Here is a 27,981-nt window from a genome sequence, read left to right as displayed (position 1 = left end):
AGAGAGAGACAGCAAGAGAGGGAACACAAGCAGGGGGAGTGGTGGAGGGAGAGGAAGAAGCAGGCTCCCCGCTGAGCAGGGAGTCCGATGTGGGGCTCAATCCCAGGACCCTGGGATCATGACCTGAGCCGAAGGCAGACGTTTAATGACTGAGCCACCCAGGCGCCCCAACAGTCTTGGGTTTTCTCTTGGTCCCTCGCCTTTGCTTCCACCTCTTGCCGAGTGGGATGCTGTGCAGGGGCGTGAGAGCAGTGCGGCTAAGCCACCAGCATCCTCTGCAGTCACTCATTCCTGGACCCCGCTTTGCCTCAGGACTGGGGGGGGGGGCACCACAGCAGAGGGAGTCCATGTGCTGGAATTAGGCCGCACACCCAGGCAGCCTTTGTGCGCATTTCTGCTGCTGCCGTTTTAGCACCGCTGAGACCCTGTGCCAGAGCAGAGCTTGGAAGGAAGACGTGTGGCCTCTGGTTGGTCGTTTGCAGCCTTGGGTTACCGATGGCTCCCTGTCTGGCACGACGCCTTGCACGGAGTAGAGGCTGAACTAGCTTTCGACGACACAGATCAACGGCGGGGTAGGTTGTTGTCCTTGCCGCTCGGGGTAAAGCTGGAATTATTCTCAAGAAGTGACAGATACTAAGGCCAGGACTAATCAGAACAGGATTGTCGATTAGAGCAGAACTTCCATCAGGAGCCAATGGGGCACAGGGGACAGCCTGGGGTCTGGGAGGTCTCGGGCCTGTGCTGAGAGGCAGGAAGCCCCGCAGTCACTCCTTTTCCTTCTCCGCTGGGGCGGAAGCCAGAGGGGGAAGATCCCACCCAGAAAACCTTTGTGCCTGACCTGCGTCACTTCCAGCTCTACTCTGTTTTTAAAAAGTCACACACGAGTAATGGAGTATTTAATGGAAAGTTTGCAGGGTTGATCTCAGTGTTTCAGCCTTTGAAAAACAATAGGCTTCTCTGCTTTTGAAAATAGTACTTGTTGATTGTAGTGAATTTGGGACACAGAAGGTTGGTGGGTAACACTACAAATCACCCCCACTTTCATAACCAAGAAATAATCACTGTTGACGTGGGCGTATTTGCTTTCTAGGTATAATCCTGCATTATCTCATTGTTCACGTAACATCAGGTCATAAGCATTTCCCCCTGACAGTATTAAGTTAGTCATAGATACGACAGAGTCACAGAAGTTAAAAGCCAGAACCCCTGGTGCTGTTAGGGCCGTGAGCAGCAAGCAGAGAACTGCAGGGAAGTCAGAGAACCAGAGTGATGACCTTGGGCAAGTCGCTTGCCACTGGTGGGGCTACTTGTAACTCCTCTGCTCACCTCCTGGGTGCCGCTGAGGTCCCTGGTTCTAAAGCCTTGAAAGCCTTGAGCTCCCCAAGGGTCGGGCCTGGTTTAGAGTCAGAGCAGTTCACGTGAAGATGGATGGAGAATGGGGGTGTGTGTGTGTGTGTGCGCGCGCGCATGTGTGTGTGTGTGTGTGTGGCTTCTTTTCCAACCTGAAATTTGTCTAGTGAGCCTCCCGAAGACTCAGGTCTCCTCTCTGGGGACCCATGTTCTGTGGACTCTTGTGCCTGCGACGGTGGGTGGTCCTAGGGATCGCTGGCCCTGCCACCGCCACCTCAACAGAGCGGGTGGGGTGAGACCTCTAGAAGTTGCTGCATCTGTCACCCTGCAGGGATTTTCGCATCAGACAGCCTGCCCGCCCTGGAGGACACCGTGGAGTTGCCTACCTTTATTTTTCTCCTGCTCCGACTGTGGACAGCCTGGCCCCTGGGGAGGCCCTGTACTGCTGGCAGGTGGCTGAGAACCTCCGCTCTGCTAGGCGATGCTGCTCCCCAAAGCCCTCTCGGTCACCAGTTACAGGAAGGCTCTGAGGGAGAAAGAGCTCACCCCATGGCTGCCGCTGCGCGGGCCACCGGCAGAGCCTCCTGGCCTTTGGCTGTAGCGCCTGTGTTTTTTATTCCATCTAGAACACACGGAATCTGGGACTCCATTGACGATCATTTTGGGTGCCTGCAAGGCACAACGGTGGGCTGGTGAAGGGATGTGTGTGAGGATATTGCTATCAACTAATATTAACATATTAATTAATAGCAATATTGCTAATCCTCACCAGGATTTGTGTAGGGCTTTACAGTTTGCTAATTACATTTCACATAAACTATTTCATTTAATCCTCCCAGTGGCCCTGGAGCCTTGGAATTATTGTGCCTACCCTGTCGCTGGATAGAATGAGGCTCAGAAGGGTGAACTGGCCTGAGATTCTATGGAAGGAAGCTCGCACGTTTTCAATTTTGAATCCTGTGCCTTTGATGCTCTGAGTGGCCCCCCAGCACAGCTGTGCCCTCGGAGCCTGCAGTCCCACCTCCAGACGCCCAGCAGGTGGAATTGCTGCCTAGACTTGGGAGGTGTGCTTATAGAGAATCAGGTCAGAGCTGCCAGGGTGGGGTGGGGGGCTCCTGGGGCTTAGGGGCCGAGGCTTCCTGGGGAAAGGGTGGGTTGAGCTGGGGGCTCTGATGGTCAGTGGAGGTTGGCAGGTGGAGCAGTGGGGGAAGGCTTTCCAAGCAGTGGGGCTACCCTGAGCGCACACACACAGGCAGACACAGGCAGGTGAGTCGAGGAGGGGAGGCCGAGTGAGCTCTCCCAGGGCGTCTGCGTGCCCTGCCTCACCTCCAGGAAGAGAAGGTACATCTCTTCATGAGTTTGTGGATTTTAAACAAATAGTACATGTGAGAATTTAGGTTTACCAAGACAAAAGTTGATGCACTGTGCTTTTTTTTTTTTTTTTAAGATTTTATTTACTTATTAGAGAGCAAGCAAGCAGGGGGAGTGGCAGAGGGAAAGGGAGAAGCAGGCTCCCTGCTGAGCAAGGAGCCCCACTCAGGGCTCGATCCCAGGACCCCAGGATCATGACCTGAGCCGAAAGGCAGACGCTTAACCAACTGAGCCACCTGGGCGCCCCACTTTTGTAGAAAAATTTTAATAGCAATAACGTCAGTGCATTTAAGTGTGATTTGATCTGGAGGAGTTCCTGGCTCTCCCGTCCACTGGAGCAAAGCATGGGCTGGAAACAGGAAGGTTGGCGAAGGTTCTTCCTCCCGAAAGCTGTCTTTGGTTTGCCAAGAGGCTCTCCTACTCTGCTGGGGGCAGAAAACCGTTTCAATCCCAGTTCTCTGTCGTTGAGCTGGATTTGTGGAGGTGGGAGGAAGCCCTGCCCTGCCCGCCGTGTTTACCCAGCTGTCCTCGCAGGGAGGACGCTGGGCATCCAGAGGCCTGCCTCCATCCTCCGCCGGCTGCCCACTTGAAGAGTGAGGTGTAGGTGGCCGCTGCGGTCAGGCACACGTTATGTAACGGGTCCACGGTAGACGCAGCAGTGAGTGTTGTAGAGCGTGAGCGTGTCTGGTGTGGCTGTGGTGTCCCAGCAGCCCATGCAGGGAAGACAGCAAGAGACGCTTACCACTCATTTGGGATGGCCAGGCTGGAAACTCTTGGTCCTCTGGGGCTCGCCACTCCTACCCCCTCCTGCCAGGCCTGGCTCTGGCACGCACTCTGTGGCCTGCCCCTCCCCTGGCCCCCGGCCCCTATGCCCAGGGAGACCAATTATGGCTGGGTGTCGTGGCGACTCCGGTCACAGTCCATCCTTCCACCTGTTCTGGGACCAGGGCGTCAGGGTCTGTCTGCTCCGGGAAGGGCTGAGGGGCTGAGCAGGTCTGGCCCTTCACTCACAGATGAGGAAGTACAAGTGGACCAGGGCTCTGGGTGAGTAGGGGCTGATTCAGGTCCAGAACCATCTCCTGACCCCGTGCTCTGTCCACTGAACTGGGCTTTGCTCTACTGTTTCTTCTTCTGGGCACTTTTAAAAACTACACGTTGTCAGTATTTTTCCTAATAATTAGGCTTATTTTTTGGATGAGGATTTTTTTTTTTTAAGATTTTATTTATTTGAGAGAGAGAGCGAGCAAGAGGGAACACAAGCAGGGGGGAGGGGCAGAGAGAGAGGGAGACGCAGACTCCCCACTGAGCAGGGAGCCTGATGTGGGGCTCGATCCCAGGACCCTGGGATGGTGACCTGAGCCGAAGGCAGATGCTGAACCGCTGAACCGACTGAGCCACCCAGGTGCCCCTGGATGAGGATTTAAATGTATCCTGTCTCTCTGGCAACAGTTTCAAAATTAGAGACTCTTGTACGCTTTTACCCAGCAACACCCAGCGGTTGGACTTCTAGGACTTCATCCTACAGATGTTTTAATATGTGTGCAAAATGATTTATTTGAAGGTTAGTCATTGCTGCCTTAGTTGTACTAGCAAAAGATTGGAAAGAATCTGATGTCCATCTGCAGGGGGCCAGGAACAAATTATGCTCCGTGTGAACCATGGAATACCGTGCAGCTGTGGAAAATAAGGTAGAAGTTCCATGCCCAGACACGGAGCAGTCGCCTAGATGGATTGCTCTGGAAGAAGCAGGTGCAGGGAGGTGTGTTGGCTTACGTGTATACACAGGGTCTCAGGGGTCTGAGGAAGTCAGCGGTTGTGGGGCCTCTGGGATGGGGCTGGTGCCAGGAGGCTGTTCACTAGAGACCCTTTGAACCGTCTGAGTGCTGAATCATGGGAATATATGATTTTTTTAAAAAAATAAGTAAAATTAAGTAAACAACCACAAGAACGTGTCCTTATATCTCACCCAGGGCAAGAAGGTCAAGTCTCCGGCCACTCCCTCAAGGACCACCCCACCTCACCGGGCCCCGGCCACCATCTAATCAAAAATGCATGCTTGGGGGCGCCTGGCCGACTCAGACTATAGAGCGCGTGACTCTTGATCTCAGGGTCTTGAGTCCGAGCCCCACGCTGGACAGAGTTTACTTAAACAGACAAACAAAATGCATGCTTGGGTCTCACAGGAGACCAGGTGTGAAGGTTTGGATGTTTCTTGGTAAAAGGACTCCCAGCCCCAGCCCTGGAGAAAGTAGTCAGTCACCCGTTGTTCCAAAATACTGTTATCGGCTGCCTTGTCATTTTAAATCCTTGCTTGGAGCTCACTTCCTGACCTCTGAAACCGGTAGGGCTTCCCCACTGACAGCAAAATAAAGTCGAAGTCAGCCCTGGGCATTCTAGGCCCTCTTTCCTGGGCCCCTTCTTTTTTTTTTTCCTTAAGATTTTATTTTTTTAAATAAAATACACCCGGCATGGGGCTTGAATGCCTGACCCCGAAATCAAGAGTCGCACGCTCTTCGGACTGAGCTAGCCGGGCCCCCCTGGGCCCCTTCTTGAGCCACACTTGACTAGTTTTTTTCCTTCTCTGTGCCTCCTTGACTTCCCGCCTGCCTCTGCTCACGCAGGCCCCTCTCCCTGCTGGCCTCTCCCTGCGGAGCAGGCTCCTGTCCAGGCGCCGAAGCCTGTGGGCCTTGCGAGGCCCCCGCTCAGTTCCCACCCCTGCAGAGCCCTCTGACCCCCATGGCTTCTTTATCTGCTCCTCTCCCCTGGCACGGAACCTTTTGACAATGTGTCCTAAGCGTCTGATTCCCTAGCTGCAGCTCCTTGAGGGCGAAGTCCATGCGAGATTGGAAGCTGTTGGGGACAGGGCCTGGGTCACGTCTGCAAACCCCAGTGCGTGCTGGGTGGGCACAGCCTCCGAGCCAGCGTGACACCAGTCTGAGGCCTGAGCGCGCTGTGAGTTCTTTCCGGGCACCCTCTTGAGAACCCTCCAGGTGCGGCTGCTGTGACTGCCCCTTACTGAAGAGGAAATGGGGCCAACGTCTTGTCCAGGTCACACAGCAAGGAGCTGGATTTGGACCCCAGTCTGGCCACCTCCAAAATCTGCATTTAATCAGCTTTTTTCTGTCTCCTCCCCCAAACCACGAGTAATACTGATCCCCTTGGCTGACCCTCACTACCTGTCCCACGGCCACGGGCAGCCTTGTGTTATTTTAGTGTTTTTTCTTCCCCACCAGACCGGAAGCTTGTAAAGGATCAGCGTCTTGTCCGAGATACCCTTTGGACTTAGCATACAGAGGGTGCTCACAGGTAAATATTTATACTTTGAAAGCTTTCAAGGAGGTTAATTGACTTGACTTAGAATAAAGTACACTAGTCTTAGGCCTACAACACAGTGGGTTTTTACACCTGTAAATCCCCATATAAATTATGTCCAGCGGAAGCTGCAGAACACACCCAGAGCCCAGAAGGCTCCCTGCGGCCTCCTCCCAAGGTAACCACTGCTCACACCTCATCACTTCTGACTAGTTTTGCCCGGTTTTGATCTTTGCAGAAATGGAGTCATATAGAAAAGACCGTGAGATTTGTCCAGACTGCGACCAGCAGTGCTGTGTTCTTTTTCCCTGCTGTGTAGGGGTCCACTGTTTGACCGTACCCCATTTACGTATCCGCTCTCCTGGGGGTGGGCAGTGGGGTGGTGGCCCACCTTTTCACTCTGTACACCGGGCTGCTGAGAAGGTTCTCGTTCTTGTCTGTGGGACGCGTGCACCCACTGGGTGTACGTTCGCCTCGGGAGGATGCTGGCTCACGGCCCTCAGTCCGTATTTGCGTGAGTTGAGCTTCAGGTTGGGATTTCTCACGCACGAACCCTGGGCAGGAGCCGGGTTCCTTGCTCAAGGGGCCCCAGGGGGTGGGGCAGGTTCAGGGGTCTCCTGCTCCCACGGGGCATTAGGACAGTTGAGGTTCAGGGTTCTGCATCTGAAGGGCACCCATTTGTGCTGTGCTGAATGGGGTTTAGGTGGCCGGAAAGGTGGTCACGTTTAGGGGGACACAGAATTCGGCTAAAGAGGCAGAGCACTGGCCTATCTGCTCGCAGTTTGGGAGAAAACTAGAGTGATCAAGATTTGGCCTGGGATGTATGAAAACAAAACAAAACCTAATTACAAGGCTGAATTAAGTCGGCCCTTGCTGAAGAATTTTGGATGACTTTGTTGTTCCCTTATATTTCTGCCCGTACCTCCCCTCCCCCGCCCCAAGCGAAGGAGGGCTACAGGATTGGAGGATTTTTTCTTTGGTGGTTGGGAGGTTCGTGGGAACTTGGCCCCGGGAGAAGGGGGAGAGATGAGGAGCCGCTGGAGTGGCCTGGCTTGTGGGTGTTGACGGAAGGGAGTGGGGCTGAGAGGGGACACTGCCCCTCGTGAGGGCACGTGATCCTCTTCCCAAAGGCTGCCCGGACAGAACCGCCCAGCGGCCGGGCCTCTGTTCCTCTAATCCCCTCTGGAGAAGGGCCAGGCTGTGGGCTGCTGACCTGCTCGGATGTGGGTCAGCCTCCCCCAGAAGGCAGCCCCCCCCCCGGAAGTTCACAGAGCCTGACAGCCCCTGGACCTGGAGAGGCGGGAGGGCTGTTGTCGCAGGTGCCGGGGGTGGCGGGGCGAGTGGTCGGTTCAGATGAGCAATTCCTAAGTCAGATTCCACCTGGCGAGCTGGTTAAGATGGGAAGTTTTCCATATGTATTTTTCTTTCCTTTTTTTTTTTTTTTTTTTTTTTTGAAGATTTTATTCATTTGAGAGTGAGAGAGCACAAGTGGCGTGAGGGACAGAGGGAGAAGCAGACTCCCCCGGGAGCCCGATGTAGGACTTGATCCCGGGACCCTGGGATCGTGACCTGAGCCGAAGGCAGACGCTTAACTGACTGCGACACCCAGGCGCCCCTTTCATATATCTTTTTAAAAAATTAAATCTATTCAACAAAACCCTTCCCAAGCCGTGTTAATATTCCGGAGACGTGCGTGCGAACAGGTCACCAGCTTCGCTCGGCCTGTGGGTGAGTGAGCACTTCATGGCCGCAGCTCAAAAGGGCTTGGACCTAAAACTAATAAATGAAAATATGACCTCAGAAGGTTTAAAAAAGAGCAAACAAGCAGAGACAGGACAGGCCTGGGGCTCAGAGACCTAACGAAGGACAGAGTGGCTCTAAGGCAGGAGAGGAGTTGGGATAGATCAGGTCACACAGGGCCATGCCTGGCGCATCACCCCGTTTGCTCCTCGCAGCTCTGTCCCAGGCTCGAATGACTGCAACCCCATTTCACAGCCGGGGAAGCTGAAGCAAGGAGCGCTTATGTAACTTGGCCGCGGACGCAGAGCGAGTCAGTGGCGGGGTCGGGAGTTGAGTCCAGGCGGTTCGCCTGCAGAGCCCATGGCTGGCAAGGGCAGTGTCGAGCCATTTACGGGGGGCTGTGGACAAACGGCGGTACCCCCCCAAGCCTCTGTTTCCTCATCTGGAAACTGCATGCATCGCTTTCCTACGGCTTCGACAACAAACCGCCGGAAACGTAGTGACTTAGTGACACAAATTTATCATCCTACAGTTCTGAGGTCACAAGTCCAAAATGTATTTCACTGAGCCGAAATCAAGGTGTTGGCAGGGCTGTGCTCCTTCGGGAGAATCTGTCTTTTCAAGCTTCCAGAGGCCACTTGCATTCTTTGGCTCAGGGCCCCTTCCTCCATCCTCAGAGCCAGCAGCCTGGCACCTTCCAGTCTCTCCTGGCTGCTCCCATTGTCACACTGCCTCCTTCACTCCTTCAGCCCCCTGCCTCCCTCTCGTGAGGGCCCTTGTGATTATATCTGGCCTACCCAGATAATCAGGGATCCTCTCGGTGGCCTTAATGTCGTCACACCTGCACAGCCCCTTTTGCCATGTCAGCAAAATATTCCCAGGTTCGGGGGTTTGGGATGTGACATCTTTGGGGGGTGCATTATTCAGTCTTTGACACAGGAAGTCGGGGTGGGGGTAACAGCAAGGTATCCCCCCAACATGAAATGAAAAGGCCTCTGAGGTGGTGAGGTGTTCTCTGAAACCCCTAACTTCCAAGGCAGTTGACCGAGCTTGCACATAGCTTTGTAGCTTTTCTGGAAGAGGTGGGTATCTTCAGGAGGAAGTTAGCCAGAAGCTGTCTTGCCAAAGTCCCTTTGCCCTCCTTGGTGTGGCCTCTTCACTTTGGAAGATGAATGTGAGGGAAAGATGGCAGTAGGCGCTGTCTTAGGGGAAGTGAGTGTTCTCGGCACTCTGGGGGCTTTTCTAGGGCTTGGCTTCATTCATTAGGCCTTGCCAGGCCTGCCTGGATTTTACTCTGGACCCCCCCCCCCACTCTCTATACCCTGGTTCTATGCCCTCAAGCACCCGTCTGGCAACTGGTTCGGCCTGCCTGGGCCCCTGATTGGAGATGAAGAGGACATTTATAAACTGACACTCCTCCCTTTTCTCGTGAGCTGGGTTTGCCCAACCCTGTTCCCCTGAGCCTGGCTTTCTGACCCACAAGGTGAGTTCCGTCCAGCCCTGTGCCTTGGTGACCCAGTGGGGCTCTGTGTTCTGGTGCTCCCTGTGGCCTCCCAGAGGACTGTACCCCGGCCTGGATGCTCCGGCTGCAACAAGAGCCACCTCCCAGGGCTGTCAGGAGGGCCTTGTCAGTCTAGAGAGCCGTAGGTGGTCTGTCAATCAGGCCACCCCGCCCCCCATCTTTAACAAGGTCCGGATGCAGAAATTCTGCTCTGGGCACATTCTTGGCCGAGTGCCTGCCCACATACTGTCTCCATGCCTCTGTTCATGTTTTTCCCTCTGTCCCCTAAGCAATCAGTCAGTAAATGCTTCTTCCACATTGGCACCTGATCCCTGCCCTCACGGAGCCCAGCTCACAGGGCGTTAAGGGAACAGATCTAATCACAGAGTGGTAAATGCTCTGGAAGACCAGGGAAGACGTGCCTTGAGCAAACGGTGATAGGTCATAGAAGGCGGTATCTCGAGGCTGACTGGGACAAAGATCTGTGGGTGGGGGCAAGAGAAAGTTCCACTCCCCAGGGTTGGTATGGTGGTGATGGAGGGCATCGCAGACGTTCAGAGTTGGAAGGAACTGCAAAGGGCAAACACTCATTCAGTTATTCCCTTAGCCAGTCAGAGCATATTGAGTGTGAGCTGTGTGCAGGCCCTGAGACCGCTGCCAGGACGTAAGGCATGACCTTTGACCTCCAGGAGACTGCAGGCTAGTTGGGGAGAAGATAGGTAAGAGTACAGTACCCCATGAAAGAGGTTCCTCAGTCCGTGTTCCTGCCCCAGGGGACTTCTAGCCTCATCTGATTGGGAGCGTCCTTATTCTCGAAGCAACAGAATATTGCTAGATTGTTCCATCTTGGCAGACTCATCTTCCTGCTGCTGCCAGCAGGTGGACGGGGTTGTGTCCTGTTGGAGCTCATTGAATAAGTCCCTTTGCCCTCCTTGGTGTGGCCTCTTCACTTTAGAAGATGAGTGTGGGGCCGTGTGATGCAGCCTCCAGCCTCTGCCGTCACCCAGCCCGTCTCTCCAGCCAAAGGTCCAGGTCCTTCAGCCGAGCTCTGGCAAGTGTCCATCGTGGGGAGGGGCCGAGTGATGGAAAGTCCGTGGTCTGCGGCAGGTGGCTTAATGCCAGACAGTCAGCCCGTTGGTGGATTCTTCTCTTCCAAATCCCTACTATGTGTCTGACTCTGTGCCAGCCTAGAGACCGATGACTCGTGTGGGGAGACAAGAACAGCGTCCCAGCTGACCTTTTAGTGCCGTGGAGTGAGCACAGGGTGATTGAGCGGGAGTGGGCTGGCCCTTGGGAGGCCATGATGCTGAGGATGGCTTGGGAGTGAAGAGGTGGCTCTCCCCACAAGGACCAGGGCAGAGGCGGGGGCCACCAGTGTGCAGGGACCCTCCCGGAGGAGGCGGTGGGAAGGTGGGTTGGGGCGAGGCTAGGACCCAGCTGCCAAGGACCCTGGCCTTTCCACAGAGGGGTCAGAACTGCACTCCACCCACCATCAGATCCTGACACGTGCCCAGAGCATCTCAGGTCAGGAAGAGGGATGTGGTCACGTCTGAAAATAAGGTAAGAAGTAGACCACGCTGGATTCCTGCTTCTTCGAGCATCAGCCTCCCTGGAGCGCTGGAGGGCAGCCCAGGCCCCCACCTTTCTGGAATCCAGAACACTCAAAATCCCAAAGGTTCTTCCAAGCCTGCAGCAAACTAATTTCGTGGCAAAAAATCTGACCTGAATTGATGTGAGACTAATTATGTTCTTTAAAAATATCTCATGTTTCTCTATGGAAATACTATGTATTTGATTTTTGGGTGCTGCCCACACCCCTCTGGGGGAGTCGCTGTGCACACCATATTCAACACTGTAATCCTTTCTAAATCAGATCCTTTCTAAATCGGAAAAACTCTGAATTCCTAAACTCACTGGGCCGAAGGTGGGCATGGTGCACCTGGGAAACAAGTTCAGAGACACCCAGGCGCCTGCCCAGTCACAGCTGGGTGGCAGCGCTGGGATTCCAGCTGTTTCCCTGACTCAGAGCTTGGACAAAGTACGGACCGTAGCCTGGCTTCTTCGTAGAAGAAGTGGGCGTGCAGGTGAGGGCACAGGTGTGGAGCCGCCTGGCCGGCAGGTGGGCCACTGGGAGAGAGGCGGGACCAAGTCTTGACTGTGCTTTATGTCTTCCTCGGCCTCTGTTGGAGGGAGCGGGCCCGACACCAGGGGAGGCGTAAGGACAGAGGGACAGAGGCCTCAGGGGAAAGAGGGAACCCTGTCAGCGACTGGCTGCATCCCTATCAGTAAAAAACTTTTTGGGTATGTACCCCCAGTACCTGCATGTTGCTGCATACATGTGTTCCCTTACTGTTCGACCACGTAGACATAAAACCTACACCAGAAATAGGAATCAAAGGTTGAGCTAAAGATCTAATACTTAATTTTATTTTTTTTAATTTTGTTGGTGGTACAAAAACCTCCTGGCTTCATATGCTTGATTATTTTTGGAAAGTGTGCCTTCTTGCTGTGTGAGCGAGCAGGTGGAAGGGCTGGCTCTGTGTTCAGTCTGTTTAGCTATCTGGGTTTAATGGCTGCCCTCTCTGAAGGAGAGCCCTGCCTGAGACACGTAGCTGCACCCGGAGGAAACGCATCACTGGCTTGCTTTCTAAATTGGGTTACTCATCTTTCCATCCTGTCCACGGCGTATGCAGAGGATTTGTTGAAATTTGGCTAGTACATTTCCATCCTTCCTGATGCCAATCAGATGTTTCTGTCAACTAAATGGAAGGTATTTTATTTTAAAGTTCTTAACACAGGAGTCCAAAACCCACTCAGATGCTTTGGAAATTTTTGAACAGATTAGAAAATTCTGTTACGTAGGTTTTTAGTTCAGACGTGAGAGTTTTTGTAAGTTACAGACTTATATTGTTTTTGGTAACAAAATCCTGTGACAGTAGAAACATTTCCAACATTTCCCAAATACACTTTTCCAGAATGCTCCGCCGGCCGCGGTGTCTTCTAAAAGAGCAGTTCTTTTCTCATTTGTCGTGATAACACGCCTTTCCCACGAAGGGACGTATTAAACATGCTTAAAGATGTTTCAGAAACTTCACTGGGAAGCGTATCCTGACAGCCAGTATTCGTAGAAGAACATGGACAAATGCGGAAGTTTTTTGTGAAAGAAAGATGTGTTGAGCTAAGTTGTTAGGCTTGACAGGTCTTTCTGATTGCTTTTCTACGAGATCGCCAGTAAATGTCTGAAACAGACTGTTTCCTGAGTCACTGCCCATCTCGTTACAAATTTTGTGGAAAATTCTGTTCTACTGTCTAAAGCTTTTTACTATGGAAAATTTCAAACGTACAGAAGTAGAGCAAATAATAGAACGGATTTCTGCGCGTAGTCACTTCGCTTCGACAGCAAGGGCTGTCCTACAGCCTTGCTGCCTGTGTCCCTCTCCCCCTTATAAAGAACAAATCCCAGAAGTCATGTTATTTTTTCACCCTTAAATAATCCAGTATGCATCTCTATTTGATAAGGACTTTAAAAAGAAAAAAGCTTGTTTTGGGGTGCCTGTGTGACTCAGTCAGTTAAGCGTCTCACTTCAGCTCAGGTCATGATCTCAGGGTCTTGGGATCGAGCCCCATGGTGGGCTCCACGCTCAGCAGGAGTCTGCTTGTCCCTCTCCCTCTGCCCTCCCCCACCCCCGCTCGTGCTCTCTCTCAAATAAATAAAATCTTAAAAAAATAAAAAACTTGTTTTATTTTGAAATAATTATAGGTTCACAGGAAGTTGCAAAAATAGTACCCCAAGTCCCATGTGCCCTGCTCTCAATGGTGACATCTCGAATTGCTATAGGACCATGATCAAAACCAGAAGTGGACGTTAGTACAGCACTGTTAACCAGACTGCAGACCTTATTCAGTTTTCACTGTTCGTGTGCGTGTGTGTGTGTGTGTGTGTGTGTGTGATACAAGGGATCTCATCACCTGGAGAGAAGTCCCCCTGTGTGTGTGTGTGTGTGTGTGTGTGTGTGTGATACAAGGGATCTCATCACTTGGAGGGAAGTCCCCCTGTGTGTGTGTGTGTGTGTGTGTGTGTGTGTGATACAAGGGATCTCATCACCTGGAGGGAAGTCCTCATGTGTGTGTGAGTGTGTGTGAGTGTGTGTGTGTGTGTCTGTGTGAGGGAGATACAAGGGATCTCATCACCTGGAGGGAAGTCCTCATGTGTGTGTGAGTGTGTGTGAGTGTGTGTGTGTGTGTGTGTGTGAGGGAGATACAAGGGATCTCATCACCTGGAGGGAAGTCCCCGTGCTGCCCTCTCTCTGTACACACCCCCTTCTTTGCTGTCCTCTGCCAACCACTAATCTGTCCTGCATCTTTATAGAGTCGCCATTTTGAGAATGTCATATATAAACAGAACCAGACAGTATGTGACCTTTGCGATGGGCTATTCTCACTAAACGGAATGCCCTTGAGCTCCATCCAGATTTCTGCCGCTGTCGATAGTTTGTTGCTTTTTATTGCTGAGTAGTAGTCCGTGATCTGGACATACTGGGAGTTTAACCTTCTGCCTGTTGAAGGACGCGTTGATCGTTTCCAGGTTTTGGCAACTACGGATACAGCTGCTGTGGACGTTAGCGTATGGGGTTTTGTGTGAGCATGCGTTTTCATTTCTGTAGGAGAAACGTCTAAGTGATAACTGGGTTGTATGGTAAATGGTGTGTGAGTTTTGTAAGAAACGACCATACAGTTTTCCAGAGTGGCTCTACCATTTTGTATTCCTGCCAGGAACTTACATAAGAGCCAGTTTCCCTGCATTCTTGCCAGCTTTTGGTGTTGTCTCTATTTCGTATTAATATGTGTATAGTGATGTCTTGTGATTTTAGTCTGCATTTCCCTAATTGCTAACAATGTTGAACAGCTGTTCATGTATTTGTTGTCCATGTATCCTCCTTGAGTGGAATGTCCATTCATGTCTTTGACCCATTTTCTAATTGTGCTATTTTTTTACGGTTGAGCTTGAGAATTCTTGCTGTATTCTAGATGCTTGCCGTTTGTTAGATACGTGTCTTCTATAAGTTGATAGTCTTGCGTTTCACGTTTAAATCTGTGATCCGTGTAGCATTAATTTTTGTGTATGGTCTAAAGGCTTAGGTTAAGGTTCATTCTTTTTTGCCTCCGGATGTCCAGTTGTTCCAGTACTTTATTGAAAAGACGATTCTTCCTCCATTGATGAGGACGTTTATGTGCCCCGCCATGCCCACCGTGCCATGATCACGCCTAATGAAACTGACAAGAATTCCTGTGTGTTATCTATTTCAAAGATGTCTTTTCATCATTGGTTTGTTAGCATCAGGACCCAGCAAAGTCTACATGTTGCATTTAGTTATGTCTCTCGGGTATTCTGTAACAGCCCCTCAAGCACCTTTGTTTATAAGCCACGGATTTGTTGGAGAAACCAGGTCATTTGTCCTGTAGACTGTGCCGTGGTCTAGATTTGGCTGCTGCATCCTCATGATATCATTTAGTCTGTCCCACTACCCTCTGTATTTCCTGGCTACTAGTAGTAGCTCTGGAGGCTTGTTTTGATCCCATTTCACTTTTGGGCAAGGGTCCTTCTTAGGTGGTGCCATTTGCTCCCTACGTATCCCATCAGGAGGCTGGAAGCTTCTCGCAGCCCCATGTTGGCAATGTTGATCTTGACTGTGGGTTCAGAGCTGGACTTGCCCAGACTCTGTTAGCGAGGGGCTTCATCATCCATTGATGGTCCATATCTACGTCCAGTATTTGTATTAGGAGTTGCAAAATGGTCATTTTTATTGTATTATTTTATTCTATTATTTCGTCTACTCATTAACAGGACATCTGTAAAGTAGAACGTGCCCTCAGCCATTCTGTAGTTACCCTGAAATACAGATGGGGAAACTGAAGTTTTTAGAGATGAAGTCACTTGTCTAGGCTTGCGGATGGTGGGGTCTGGGAGGAACCCTGTTGGGTGGCCTCAAGCTGAAGCTTGGTTATGCTACTTAAACACCCTGTCCCAAAGTCCCTGCCGCTTTGAAGCCTTCCCTGACCCTCCCCCCCCAGCCTTGGCCAGTGTGAAAGGAGGGGACCCCGGTGTCCATCCCCTGCCCCCAGCACGCATGCTGTGAACAGTCTGCAGGGTCTAGCATTGTGTGCTGCCTTGGGCCCTGGGAGCAAGGTGAGCCCCTGGGATTGACAGCCTTGGAGGAGCTGTCCTCACAGGCGCCGTGCGTCGGTGAGTTAAGAGTGTTGTGGTGGTGGGGGGGGAGGTATTATGAAAACCCTCGAATCATTTGGTGTTCCCCGGGGGGCTGTAAAACCAGTTTCCACATCATTTTCCTCATCTCTCAGATGCAGTTAATATTGCTCAGTTCAAAGCTGCTGTGTAAAAAACATGAGACAAAGCTTGGGAAAACTGTGTAAACCAGGAGCGCTGCCCGGAGTCAAGTAAAGAGCTAGCAAACCCCGAAGCCTGGTAAGCGTGGTCAGGCCGGAGAGCCCTTCCAGCATCGGCTGCCCCTCCCTGAGGACCTCCCTCCCCTTTTTGCAAGGAGGGTCTCAGGCCTGCTAGGACAGGACTGGCTTCTGGAAGGAGGCTCTGGAGTGGGAGGGGCTGCTCACATGGGGCCCCCACTCGGTAGGTGCGGGGCTGACAATGTGTTTATAGGACCTGAATTCGAGTCCTGGTCCTGATTTCGGGGCAAGTCACCCACCCTCTCTGAGTGGCTCTCTTGTCCGGAAGCTAAGTGACCTACATGGGGAAAATGCAAGAGAATTCTGCATGCCAGTGTCTCTCTGGGCTTGGAAGAGGGGTGTGCTTGAATGGCAGTGAACAAAGCCCCAGAAGAAGTTGGGCCTGGAGCCTTCACCCAGCTTCCACAGCTGAGGAGCCTCCGTGGCGCAGGTCCCCTCCCCGCAGGCAGGTCAGCTCAGCAGTGCCCCGGTTCTGGGCCTCCCAGCACTGCCTTTAGTGGCGAACAAAACAGCCTTTGACACACCGGCCTGCCTGTGCTTGGAAGCTGAAGATTTAGGAGTATTTGTACTTCCTCCGGGCACCCCCCCTCCCCCAATTGCCTGTGTTTATTCATTTAATTTGGGATGATAGACAAAGATGATGATTTACAACCCAAATCTTCTTTTTTAAAGAAGTATTTCTGGCCCTGGTTTCCAATTTTGCAGCTATCCTTACAGAAGCTATTCTTAGACTTGTCACTGTTTCTTTCTCAGAGCTCGCCACCAGTCTTTATATAGACACCTTCTCCAGTTTTGAGTTTCTTTATATAGATTACTTCTCCACTTTGGATTTTAAATCTAGATGCATCTCTTGGTCAGTATGCTAGAGATCACTTATTTTCACAGGAAAATAGAAATGCAAAGGGCTGTCCTAGGGTAAAAACTGACAGCTAAGAGCAGATGCGCAGATGGGGGCAGGGGATGCTGGAGACCTGGGAGGGGGGCCGGGGGCAAAGCCGGGAGTGTGGGGACATGGTAAGCAAAGAGTCTCTTCATCGAGGGGTCAGGCTTTGGGCCTGGGTGCACCCCGGAAGCCTCTGTTGGCGCCGGTATGTTCTGGCTGAGAAGATCAGCTGGGGCTTGGAAGGGACCATGAGAGGTCATCTGGGCTGACCTCGGGGCTCAGGCTGAGATGGTCAAGTTTGGGGGCTTGACTGTTTTCTGGGTCAGGCCGCAGTGACCCTCCAGGGAGCAGCCAAGCTGTGTGGGGACACACGGCTGGTTGGTGGTGGAGATGGGACCCGAGCTGTAGCCGGAGCGCCCTCCCTGGTATCCACACTCTCTGCGTCTCAGGCAGCGGATCCTCTGGTCACCCTGCTGCTTAGTCTCCCAGAACCTCTGCTGCAGGGGACCCAGAGGCTCCGGGACGGCGCTGGCCAGCCCGTCGGCAGCTGGTAGAACCGAAAGGGATGCCCGTCAGGGCCGGGGGCTCCGACGGCCTTGGTACAGCAGTGACCGGTCGCCCAGGAGTCGCTCAGCTCCGACAGCAGCTCTTCCTCGGGGGCATCTGGGTTAATTTTTAATGTGAAATTGTTCATTTGTTGTCATGGATCTTGAAGTTGCTCTTGGGAAGAGGTGTGGACAGAGAGCCCACGTGGAGTGACTGGATGGGACCCTCGGACCCTAGAAGGCCAGCCCGTGTCCCTCCCGCTCCCATCTTTATTTTCCCACCCAGGATCTCCCTGTATGCCAGTTTCCTCATCTCTTTGTGCTTCTCCGTGAAATACGGAGTTTTTAAATCAGGACGGAAAATCAATAGGTAACAAAGTAAAGGCTTTGGTGTTGAGCTTGGTGCGGGGGGTGGACAGACAGATGCGGTCTTGCCTCAGAGAGCGGACAGCCTCTGCTTGTTACATAGAAACACAAGGGCGTGTGACGTGGCTAGAAGTCTCTGGGGGAAGCGCGGGGGCAGGCTTTTAGGAAGAGGGATACGGGAAACTGAATTAAAAGAGCAGTTTGAAGGCACACAAAGTGGGCACAGCATAGCCGATGATGAAGAACGGGGGCCGGCCATCAGGAAAGTTGGGGAGAAACGGCAAAGAAAAGGCACAGCCCTTCGAAGAGAGAAGGCGACAAAGCGATCTTGCCAGATGGGGAACTGTGGAGACCCGCAGACCCCGCAGGTGTTTGCTGAGCATTTGCTCTGCGACTGGTGCTGTGCCGGGTGCTGGCGACCCCGCCGTGAGCAGAACGGAGCCCTGGCCCTCAGGGAGCTTACGTTCTGGTGAACGAGGCAGCTAATAAATATATGCATGAACTTCCGCTTTGTCAGAGGGAGTCAGGCGGGAACCAGCGCTCTGGAGAAAAAGAAAGCGAAAGGGTCGGGAGTGTCCGGGGCGGGAGGTCAGGGCAGAGACCTAGAGGAAGTGCAGACGTGAGCTGGGTGGCCCGCTGGTGCGGCAGCCCATGCAGAGGCCCGGGGGCAGGGGGGCAGGAGCCGGCCTGGAGTGTCGAGGAGCAGCAGGAGGCCAGCGTGGTTGGCGTGGAGGGTCGAGGTGGGAGCCGCGGGAGCCGCTGGGCAGTCTTGTGGGCCGTTGTACGGACAGCAGCTTGTACTTTGAAGGAGCTGGGAGCTACTGGGAGTTTTGAGCAGAGGGGGGGCCCAGGGTAGCTCACATGGCTTCCAAGGGACCAAGTAGGGACAAAGGGACAGTAGGGACCAAGGCAGAGGCAGAGAGACCGCTCAGGCACTTGTTTCACAAATCTAGGGGCGACACGGTAGGGGCTGGGACCATCGCAGCGGCAGGGCTGGGACACACGTGGTCAGAGTCCGGTTACAATCTGACGGTGGTGGACGTAGAGGCCCGGAAGCTTGTTTGCACACTGCCACTCTCTGGGGAAGGAGGCTAACGCTGCGGTTTCTTCTCTTCAGGCCAGCTCATCGCGTACCGCAAGGGTTTGTCTCAGGGACCCCCTGCTGCCAGGCACCATGACGGTGAGGGGGGCCGCACTGGCCCCGGATCCAGCGTCGCCTACCACCATGGCAGCCTCGCCCAGCGTGTCTGTGATCCCTGAGGGCAGCCCCACGGCCATGGAGCAGCCCGTGTTCCTGATGACAACCGCCGCGCAGGCCATCTCCGGGTTCTTCGTTTGGACGGCCCTGCTCATCACCTGCCACCAGGTACGCAGGCCAGTCAGGGGCCCTTGAGCCACGGAGCCACGGAAGGCCCTCTGGAAGGGTCCAGGGAGGTTTTCTAGGCCCCAGAGAGTATGAGGCCAGGCCAGACTATGCTGCAGTAATAACCTGAATCTGGGGGCTCCACCTGGTAGAAGTCGATCCTTCCCCATATTCCAGGCCGACGCGGGTCAGGCTCCGCTGAGTGGCCCCCACGGCCTGTGGCTTCAGAGCGTCATCTGTCTGACAGCTGGGAGGAGGGTAGTGTGCGGAAGCCACTCTGGCTATCTAACCACCGCAGTCCAGATGTGACACTCGCCACTTCTGCTCACCTTCCAGGTGACATGTGCAGCCCCAGCTGTAGGGGGCCGTGCAGGAGCACACAGGCATCAGTGACCCCTTTGCAGAGGAAAAAACTGAGACCTAGAGGTGGTGGGGTGCTGGCCCAGTCACGCACAAGCTGGCGGTAGAGCCAGGGTAGAGGGCAGGTCTCCTGTCCCCCTATACCTGCGGTCCCAGAGAAGGAGATGTGGGCTTCGGCTGCCCAAGGAAGATTTGAAGAAGGGAGGCTGAGCCCGTTCAGGTCTCCATCAGCTCCGCCTGCTGCCCTGTGTTCCCGTCCCTTCTCAATCCCCATTGCTTCCAAAGCAGTTGGCTCGTAGCAGCTGGGGAATATTTTGTTCTCTTCCCCCTGAGCCCAGGACTCGGCGGGGCCGAGTGGGAAGTCACAAGAGCTGGGACAGGACTCTGGCTGCTGGGACTGAGGAGCGTGGCCAGAGCGTGGCCAGAGTGTGTGTGGCTGCTGTCCCCCCCACCGCCCTTTCTAAAAACTGCACTTCATTCTCCCACCTTCACAGTGAGGCCGGCAGCGCTGCCTCTGTTGGACAGATGGGAAAGTGAGACGCAGGATGATGTCACTGCAGCCACTCAGCCAGGAAGTGCTTCCGCCTTCCGTGGAAGCGAGGGTCCCTTCTGTCCGTGCACGGGGTGGACACTGTTGCCCTAAAACCCTGGGGACCAGGCATTAGGAAGGCCGGGGTGGTGGCGAGGAGACCCCCGTGTCCATGGAGGGCCGTCTCTGTGCCACTCACCCGAGGCTCCCCAGCTGGCTGTGCTCACGGGTCCCCAGGGAGTTTGTTGCAGCTCTAGGTTCCCCGGCCGTTCTTGCCTCGGATCCTAGAGTCCTGGGCCTGGTCTCGTGGCCCCCGCGTCTGTGGCGCCGGCCCGGGCCCCGCTGAACGCACCCCACAAGCTTTCTGCCCCCTCTGGTCTGACGTTCAAAACAGCTTTACGGTGGGAGTTTGGTTGCCGCCGAGGGGCTAAGGCTCAGGGTCGGGAGCAGTCACGGCCCTGGGAAGCAGAGCAGGAGGGGGCGGGTGCGCTGCCGCGGCCGGCCCCCCAGCTGAGCCCCCCGTCTGTCCCCAGATCTACATGCATCTGCGCTGCTACAGCTGCCCCAACGAGCAGCGCTACATCGTCCGCATCCTCTTCATCGTGCCCATCTACGCCTTCGACTCCTGGCTCAGCCTCCTCTTCTTCACCAACGACCAGTACTACGTGTACTTCGGCACCGTGCGGGACTGCTACGAGGGTGAGGGGCGCGCGGGCTGGGGCGGGGGCGGGGGAGCACCGGCGGGCGGCGTACCCCTGGGCCCAGGCTCCTCCAGAGGGGCTGCCCCTCGCTTCTCTACCCCCCTCGGGGTTTCCGTCTGGGCCCAACGCTGCCAGGTGACGGCACGGGCGTAGCACTTGGCCACAGGGCTCCCGCGACACCTGCAAGCAGGGACCCTCCCCCGTGCCTCCTTTCTCAGTCTGGCCGCTTTGATGGGGGTGAGCAGCAAAGAAGCTGTCCGTTTGTCGTTAGAAACCCCAGGTACAGATGGGTCAGGGGCTTATCCGGGGGCCCATGGCGAGGCAGTGGCAGGGGTGAGGCTCCCTCCCCACGTGCCTTAATTCTGAGGGCTTTGTCCCAGGAGCAGGCTCTGTTCTGTCACCCAAGAAGGTGACTCCCTGCCTTTCGCGGGCCTCAGGTCCCATGTTTGGTGTGGACGCATCAGCTGCTCTGGTACTGAGCTCCCAGCAGGAGCCAGGCCCTCTGCTGGGCCCTGGGTGGCAAGGAGGGAAGCCAGCCCCCCCCACCCCGCCTGGCCAGTCACCACGGACGGGACAGGACAGTTCTCCACGGGGCCCAGCCGCAGACTCAGGGAGCAGAGACCTAGAGCGGCTGGGGTGAGCATCCCAGGCAGCCAGGAAAGCTAGTGCATGGCCCGGGAGATGTCCGGGAGGTGGGGGGAGCTGGGCTGGGGGTTGGCCGTGGCCAGAGGAGAGGCCAGAGGCTGGAGAGGGGATGCCACTGGGAAGGAAGGACAGGATGGACACAGCCTTGCAGGGTACACAGAGAAATTCAGATTTTCTTTTTTACTGTTGATGCCCAAGAATATGGCACAACTGGAAATTGCGGGTTAGCAGCTGTCTATGGAGGGCGGGCAAGCAGGGAGCGGCCAGAGCCCTGAAGACAGGTCACAAGTCTGCAATCCCTGGGCCTGCCCAGGCAGCAGGGCTGGGAGGAGGGTTCCTTGAATTCGAGATCCCTGCTCTGACACCCCCCCGCCAAGGTCATGCATTTTCCTGTTTCCTCCCCTGTCTGCACTGCTGGCCTCGGGTGTAGTGACCAGATGTCACGGCAGCCCTGCCCACGACCACTGGTCCCCTTCCCTGACCCCGGGATGGGGGGGCTTTGCCTCGGGCCCTGGGCTCCGGGGATATTGGGGTGCAGCACGCTCATCCCCACAGAAGCTGGAGTCTCTCTTCCTGTCCCACTTGGAACCTGTGTATCCCCGAGGCCTCGCGGGGCACAGGAAATGCCTTAGGCCTCAGCCAGGAAATGCAGGCGCCCGACGGAGCGAACTGCCCCCTCCTCCCCCCCAGCCACTGGCCTCGCCCTTACCCTCCCCTCCATCCACACTGCCCGCTTCTCCAGCAGGGCCATCAGGTGTTTCCCCAGTGTCTGGAAGGCTCTTCTTGGCCCGCTCCTTCTTTGTCCTCGTTCTCGTGTCTCCTCAGAAAGACCTCCCCTGTGGCTCCTCTCCCGGCACCCTGCCGGCGTCCACACGGCCTGAGCAGCATGCGGGCCTGGTTTGCTCAAGTCTCCCCGAGTAGACTTAGCTCCGCGAGAGCAGGAGCAGGCAGAGAGCCCCTGGCAGGTGCTCACTCAGCCCAGAATTTCTGAACGAATGAGGGACTTTATCACACAGCTGCTGTGCACCTTGCACTCGCAGGGGGCCTCATCGAGTTCCTGGCGGGGTTCCCTGCGTGGCTCTGCCAGGTGAGAATGCTGAGGCCAGGTGGGGACCTGCGCTGGGCGTAACTGGGGCTCTCATGCCCGATGTCCCTGGAAGCAGCAGAGTCCGGGGAAACCTCTGGGTCCCTGGGGACCTGCACATGCTAGTACGGAGCATCCTTTTCCAATCACGTTCCAATCGCAGATGGGGGCCCGGGAGCAGCCTCTGCCCACTGGTTCCCTCAGAAGCAGAGCGCTGTTCCCTGCCAAGGGGAATCCTCTCCTGGGCAGTCAAGGGGCAGGTGCCATCTCCCTTCTCTGCGGGGCCCCGAAGACTGGGGTGCCTGGCAGAAGTGGGGCACAGCCAGGGGAGCGTCTGTATGGTCCTCACTCTGTGCCCCCGAGGCGGCGGCAGATGGTTGGCTGGTCCCCCCACTCCAGAAGCTTCTTTGTTCAGGCCCCGCCTGTCCCAACCTTCCTCTTGGTCCACTTAGAGGTCCTGGTAAGAAGTCTGCCTCCCTGCTAAGCATGTCTCCTAGCAACACTATTATCCCCTGGCCTCTCCCAGGGAGTTTACAAACAGCACAGCAGCTGCGGGGGAGTTCAGGCTGCCCCGGGGTTCACCAGCTTTTAGTGTCTGAGTTGGTGGGCTTGGCCCTCGCCTTGCCCTTTTCTGCAGCTCTGCTCAGCATCTGGGACCCCCTCCCCTTGTCCTTTCATCTACAGACCTGTCCCTGCAGAGTTGGGGATGGAGGGCTTCCCTTAAAATTCAAGAAGAGGCCCCCCCTTCATTCCCCTCCCACCCCACCCTTCCTCCTTGGTGTCCCAAGACCCGGGAAGGGGCAGAAGGGAGAAGAGGAGTCCGGCTGTGCTGGAGGACCCCAATTTCAGAGCCAGGCAGCTGGGCTGTCTCGGAGCATTGCACAATTTGTTTTTCTCTTTAACAACATTACAGCTAAATTTTACTCTCATTTAGGTACTAGTGCACACAGTTGAAACACAAAATGGCCCTGACTCCTCCTCACTCCCAAGTTCACTGCATTTTCAACTTTTTTTTTTTTCCCTAGAATAACCGAAAAATGTGCTTATACTATTGGTTCTCGATTTTTCAATTTCAGATAGTGCTACATAGTGACCTCCGATTGTAGAGAGCTTTGACTTAGGTATCTTACCCCCAACCCCATACACACACACACACACAATTCTCTCTTCATCTTCTCGTTGTGACTAGATCACAAATTTTTCTCAGTCTCCGTTCAGTGTTTCCATGATCACCTGTCTGTAAATATTGATCAGAGCTGAGCCCTGTGGTGTCCCAGGCCGACGGTTCCCTGTATGACTTTTTATTTTCCTCTGGTTATTGTTTACCTTGCTTTTTGGTTCGCTCTGCTCTCTGTGTATCTATCATTAGTTTATTCCCAAATGCTTCAGTTGACTAGAAAAGAGAAGCCCTCCTCCGTGCCGTCAGCCACACGGGCACATCTGTTAGCCCTGGGTCTCCCCTGAGCCCTGCTCTCCCCGCTCGGTCTGGACTGGCTGCTTTCTGGCCTCTTCCTGCTCGGTTCTTGTCCTGGGTCTTCTCCTCACCACCCTCCTGGGACACGTCACCTCACTTGTGCTCAGTCAGCTGTTCCCTGGATGCCGTTTTTCCCTCGTCTGTGGTTTGCTCTCCCTTTTTGGTCAGTCCATACCTTCCAGGAGCTTCCTGGCAAAAAGCGTGCATGAGAGTTCTGGTTGTTTTTTTTCTTTTTTTTCTTTTTTTTCCAATCTGAAAATTATCTGTAAATATTTTCACTATATTATCCTATCTGGAGTTTGTTGGGAATCCAGTTCTAAGTTGGAAGTCATCCTCCCTCTGAATTTTGAAGGCACGTTTTCCCCTGTCTTTTAGCTTCCAGTGTTGTTTTGGGAAAGTCTGCAGGACTCCGAGCCTTCATGCCGGAATGTGACCTGCTTTTTGAGTCTTGCTTTGGAGGGTCTTACCTTTACCCCCAGTGTTTTGGAATCTCCCAGGCGGTGGGATATTTACTCCTCGTGCGGGGCACCTCTTGGGCCCTCTCCGTGTGGAAGCTCCTGTCCTGAGGTTCTGGGAAGTTTTCTTACGTGTTTCTTTGATAATTTCTTCCCTCCACTTTATCTCCCCATCCCGGGATCCCTGTTGTAGGATGTCGTACCTCTGGATTGAGCCGCACATTTTCTTTATAATTTTCCAGCTCTTATTTTGTTCTGCTTTATTATTACAATTTTTAAAAATCTTTATTCTTGAGCTTCTCTATCGAAGGATTTTTGGGTTTTTGTTTTTTGTTTTGTCATGTTGTAAAATGTCAGGAGCTCTTCCCTGTCCTGTTTGTTTGAGCCCCCGTCCTTGATGCTGGAGAGAGCATCTCCTCTTCTCTCTCTGGCGATGCTAATTACAGCTTCTTCTGCTCCCGGCATTATCTCTGCCTCCTGAGTTCCTTTCGTCTTTTGGCTTTGGTCTTTGACCTTTGTGTCGGAAGCTCTCCTCAAATGTCTAGTATCCTTGGCTATTTTTGTGTTTAAGAACGGGGCTCCAAACTGCGGGGCCTCCCCTCTGGGTGACAGGGCACTGACGTGACCCCGCCGGTGTCATGCAGCCATAGGGGCAGGCACGAAATGAGGACCTTTTGAGTCTGCGCCTGTTTTCCTGGAGAATAATGTTCTCATCTCCAGCCTGGGAGACCAGAGTTGGGCAGGCTGAGTTGAGGGAGCGGATGGGGCAAGGGACCCGACGTCTTGCCCTTTGCATTCAGGCCTCGTCCACTTCGTACACATCTCCTCATTGCTCAGCTGAGGACAGAACCATCTCAGCCTGTCTTGAGAGTAAAAACTCGGGAGCTCCCCGTGGAGACTTGGAGCTGAGGTTCCCGTTAGCACCCTCAGCCCTCAGGACTGCCCGGTGTGTCCGGTTTGGGGGCTTCCCGGGGTCCCCGTTGGCTCCCTCCCCTCCGGAGCTGTGGTCGGCATCTCTGGTCTGCTGCCCCTGGTGCTGGCCCCTTGTGCGTGAAGGTTTGTACCCCCCCCCATTTGTTTGCCTTTCAGCGGGCAGGGGGGAGCGAATAGTACTAAACCCTGCAATTTGGTGGCAGGATTGCTGTCTTCTAAGGAGAAGGGGGGCTGAGTCTCAGAGAAGTACGTGGCTCACCCAGGGTCCCGTTTCTACCGTGTGGCAAGGGCTGTAATCCACGTGGCGCGAGGACAAGCCATTGGGGCAGGTGGACAGGGGAGGACGGAGCGAGCCCCTGCATGCAGGGAGCGTCTGATCGTGCGAGGCGCGAGGGGTGTTCCCTAGAGACATCTCTGAGACAGCCCTGGGGAGCTCTGTGAGCAGAGCAGTGCAGAGGGCCAGAGTTCAGAGGAGGGAGACCGGCTCTTGCTTCACGTATGGGCACCGTGCCGTGAATACTGTTTGTGTGGTGTTTGCAAACTTTGCCGTGTCTTTTTCCTTACTGTTAGCTCATCTCACCTCCCAGTTAGCTGGTGGATGTATTATCATCCCCACTTTGTACTCGTGAAAAAAAGACTTGGAGTAGGCTAAGAAACTTAGGATTACCTAGAGAGTCACTGCCAGAGGCTGGATGCAGACCTGGGTCTCTGGGTCCCCAGAATGGCTCGCATCAGGCTGGACGGAGGAGTGCAGGACAGCGTCCTCCCGGGGGAGAGCATGAACTCTGTTAGGAGGGGAGAGTTTACATGAAACAGTTAGAGAAGGAGGCTGCCTTCACCCGACTTCAGATTTTGGACAAACCTCACTGCCTGGAGCCTGGCCCACAGTGAAGCATCTTCCGAAGCAGAGAGAGAGGACAGCTGGGGTAAACGGAACCCAGCCGAGGGCCACAGACACAGGGCCGCACGAGACCCGAAGGCTGGGGTGCTGCCGGCATGCCGTGGCTGTCGGGGCCCTCGCTGGCCCCGGCGCCGACAGCGGCAGCTACGAGAGCTCGGTCCGGCGGAATGAAACAAGGTATTGAGAGGAAACCAATCAGAAGAGGCGTCGGGAACAGTGATCTGGGAGCAACAAGCAGGATCGAGAGAGGAGACAGGCCACGAGGGAGGAGAGACTGAGCAGCTCATGGCAGAGCCCCCCTCCTGCCCCCGACGCACCAGGGCTGTGGCGCATTGTGTCCGTTACTGTCCCTGGTGATCCCGGAAAAAGAGGAGGAAGCATGTTCTGAGGCCCCTATTTACTGAGCACAGAAGATTTCTGTCCAAAGTAGTCAAAATTAAGTTTTCCGGGCTCATCCTCGAGTTACCTGCCCTGTGAAATGGCCCCACGTCTTTCCGGATGACTGGAGTGTTCGTGTGCAGCCGAGGGGGCCGGGCCTAGGGGCCCGCTGTCGGTGCTGAGGGCGCGGGGAGGAAGTGAGCTGGGAGTAGCCGGTAGTGCCCAGGGTCGCTGAGGTTCCCCATCCTGGGGGGTGGCACACTGCAGGCGTCCGGGGAGTGGTTATTGAACGAACGGACCGATGTGCCCGTCGGCCTGTAGCGGGGAGCTCGTGAGGACCCCTGGCCCGGGAGACAGGGACAGCCGGAGTGCACTTCTTGGTGGACCCTCTCTGAAGCCCTGGGGCCTCCTCGGGGCTGTGCTGTTGTGGGTGCCCGTTCCGGGGGCACAGGTGGGGGGCTGGGTGGGGAGCAGCCTCTAGGACTATAGCCTCCTGTCCGGGCAGCTGTGGGTGAGAGACGCTGCCAGTGAGGAAACACCTCAAGTCTCAGGGTCGGAAGAGACCTGTAAAGACTCAGTCTCTCAGAATTCCTGTATAATGTCTGCTAAGAGGCCCCCCAGCCTCTGATGGCATGCTCCCCCTGGCACAGAGCTCGCTGCCTTTCATCTCTGAAGACGGCCATTGGTTCTTATATTAGGCTGAAGGCCTAGGATCTGCCTCCGGGACCAGGTGGGTCCTATGTGACCTTCTGGACAAGGTCGTGTCCCTTTTATGAAGAAAGTGACCCTCACGTCTTTTCTCCAGGCCTCAAGGCTCCGGTACGATGCTCATCTCATCTCCCATCTTGGCCCGTTGCTCCTGATTTCGTGCATTTGTTTCTAGTCCATGTAAGATTTGGTGTCTAGGGGCACCTGGGTGGCACAGCGGTTAAGCGTCTGCCTTCGGCTCAGGGCGTGATCCCGGCGTTATGGGATCGAGCCCCACATCAGGCTCCTCCGCTATGAGCCTGCTTCTTCCTCTCCCACTCCCCCTGCTTGTGTTCCCTCTCTCGCTGGCTGTCTCTATCTCTGTCAAATAAATAAATAAAATCTTAAAAAAAAAAAAAAAGATTTGGTGTCTAGGGGGAGCCTGGATGGCTCAGTCGACTAAGCATCTGACTCTTGACTTTGGCTCAGGTCATGATCTCAGGGTCCTGGGATCAAGCCCCATGTTGGGCTCAGCGCTCAGTGGGAAGTCTGCTTGAGATTCTCTCTTTCCCTCTGCCCCTCTTCTTCCCCCTCTAAAATAAATAAATAAATCTTTAAGATTTGGTATCTAGAACGGAACAGAAAGTTCCATTGCCCAGGGCAGGAGAGAGAGAAGGACCATCCCCTCCCTCCCGCTGGATGCTCCCCTCCAGACTAGAAGGCCTGGTCTGTGGGTCCCTCGGTCACTCGTGTGTCCACAGGGCCTAGCACAGAGACCCCGCACAGGGTGTGGTTAGTACTTAGGGAGGCAGAGAGTCGGTCTGTGTCTCTGGGGCCTCTCCGGCTGCTCCCTGGAGCTGTGGTCAGAGGGGCAGACAGGCACCAAGCCTGCTGGCCAAGAACTACACCTGCACTGCTGC

General features: G+C 54.6%; 1 protein-coding gene across 4 annotated transcripts in view; it reads left to right on the top strand.

Annotated features, from left to right (window-relative positions):
* The window catches only part of TMEM184B (transmembrane protein 184B), a 52,552-nt gene that overhangs the window by 8,906 nt on the left and 15,665 nt on the right, over nucleotides 1–27,981 (top strand). For 3 of the 4 annotated variants that reach the window (XM_040637526.1, XM_040637525.1, XM_040637528.1), the window contains exons 2-3: nucleotides 18,669–18,917; nucleotides 20,337–20,502. In XM_040637526.1, coding sequence (XP_040493460.1) covers nucleotides 18,669–18,917; nucleotides 20,337–20,502 — 415 coding nt within the window. Of the gene's footprint in view, nucleotides 1–18,149; nucleotides 18,292–18,668; nucleotides 18,918–20,336; nucleotides 20,503–27,981 lie in introns of those variants that run through there. The other variant, XM_040637527.1, reaches the window with a different exon arrangement.

Source organism: Ursus maritimus, unplaced genomic scaffold (assembly GCF_017311325.1).
Source record: "Ursus maritimus isolate PB19 unplaced genomic scaffold, ASM1731132v1 scaffold_21, whole genome shotgun sequence".
NCBI lineage: Eukaryota > Metazoa > Chordata > Mammalia > Carnivora > Ursidae > Ursus > Ursus maritimus.
This window is presented reverse-complemented; position numbering and strand designations above follow the sequence as displayed.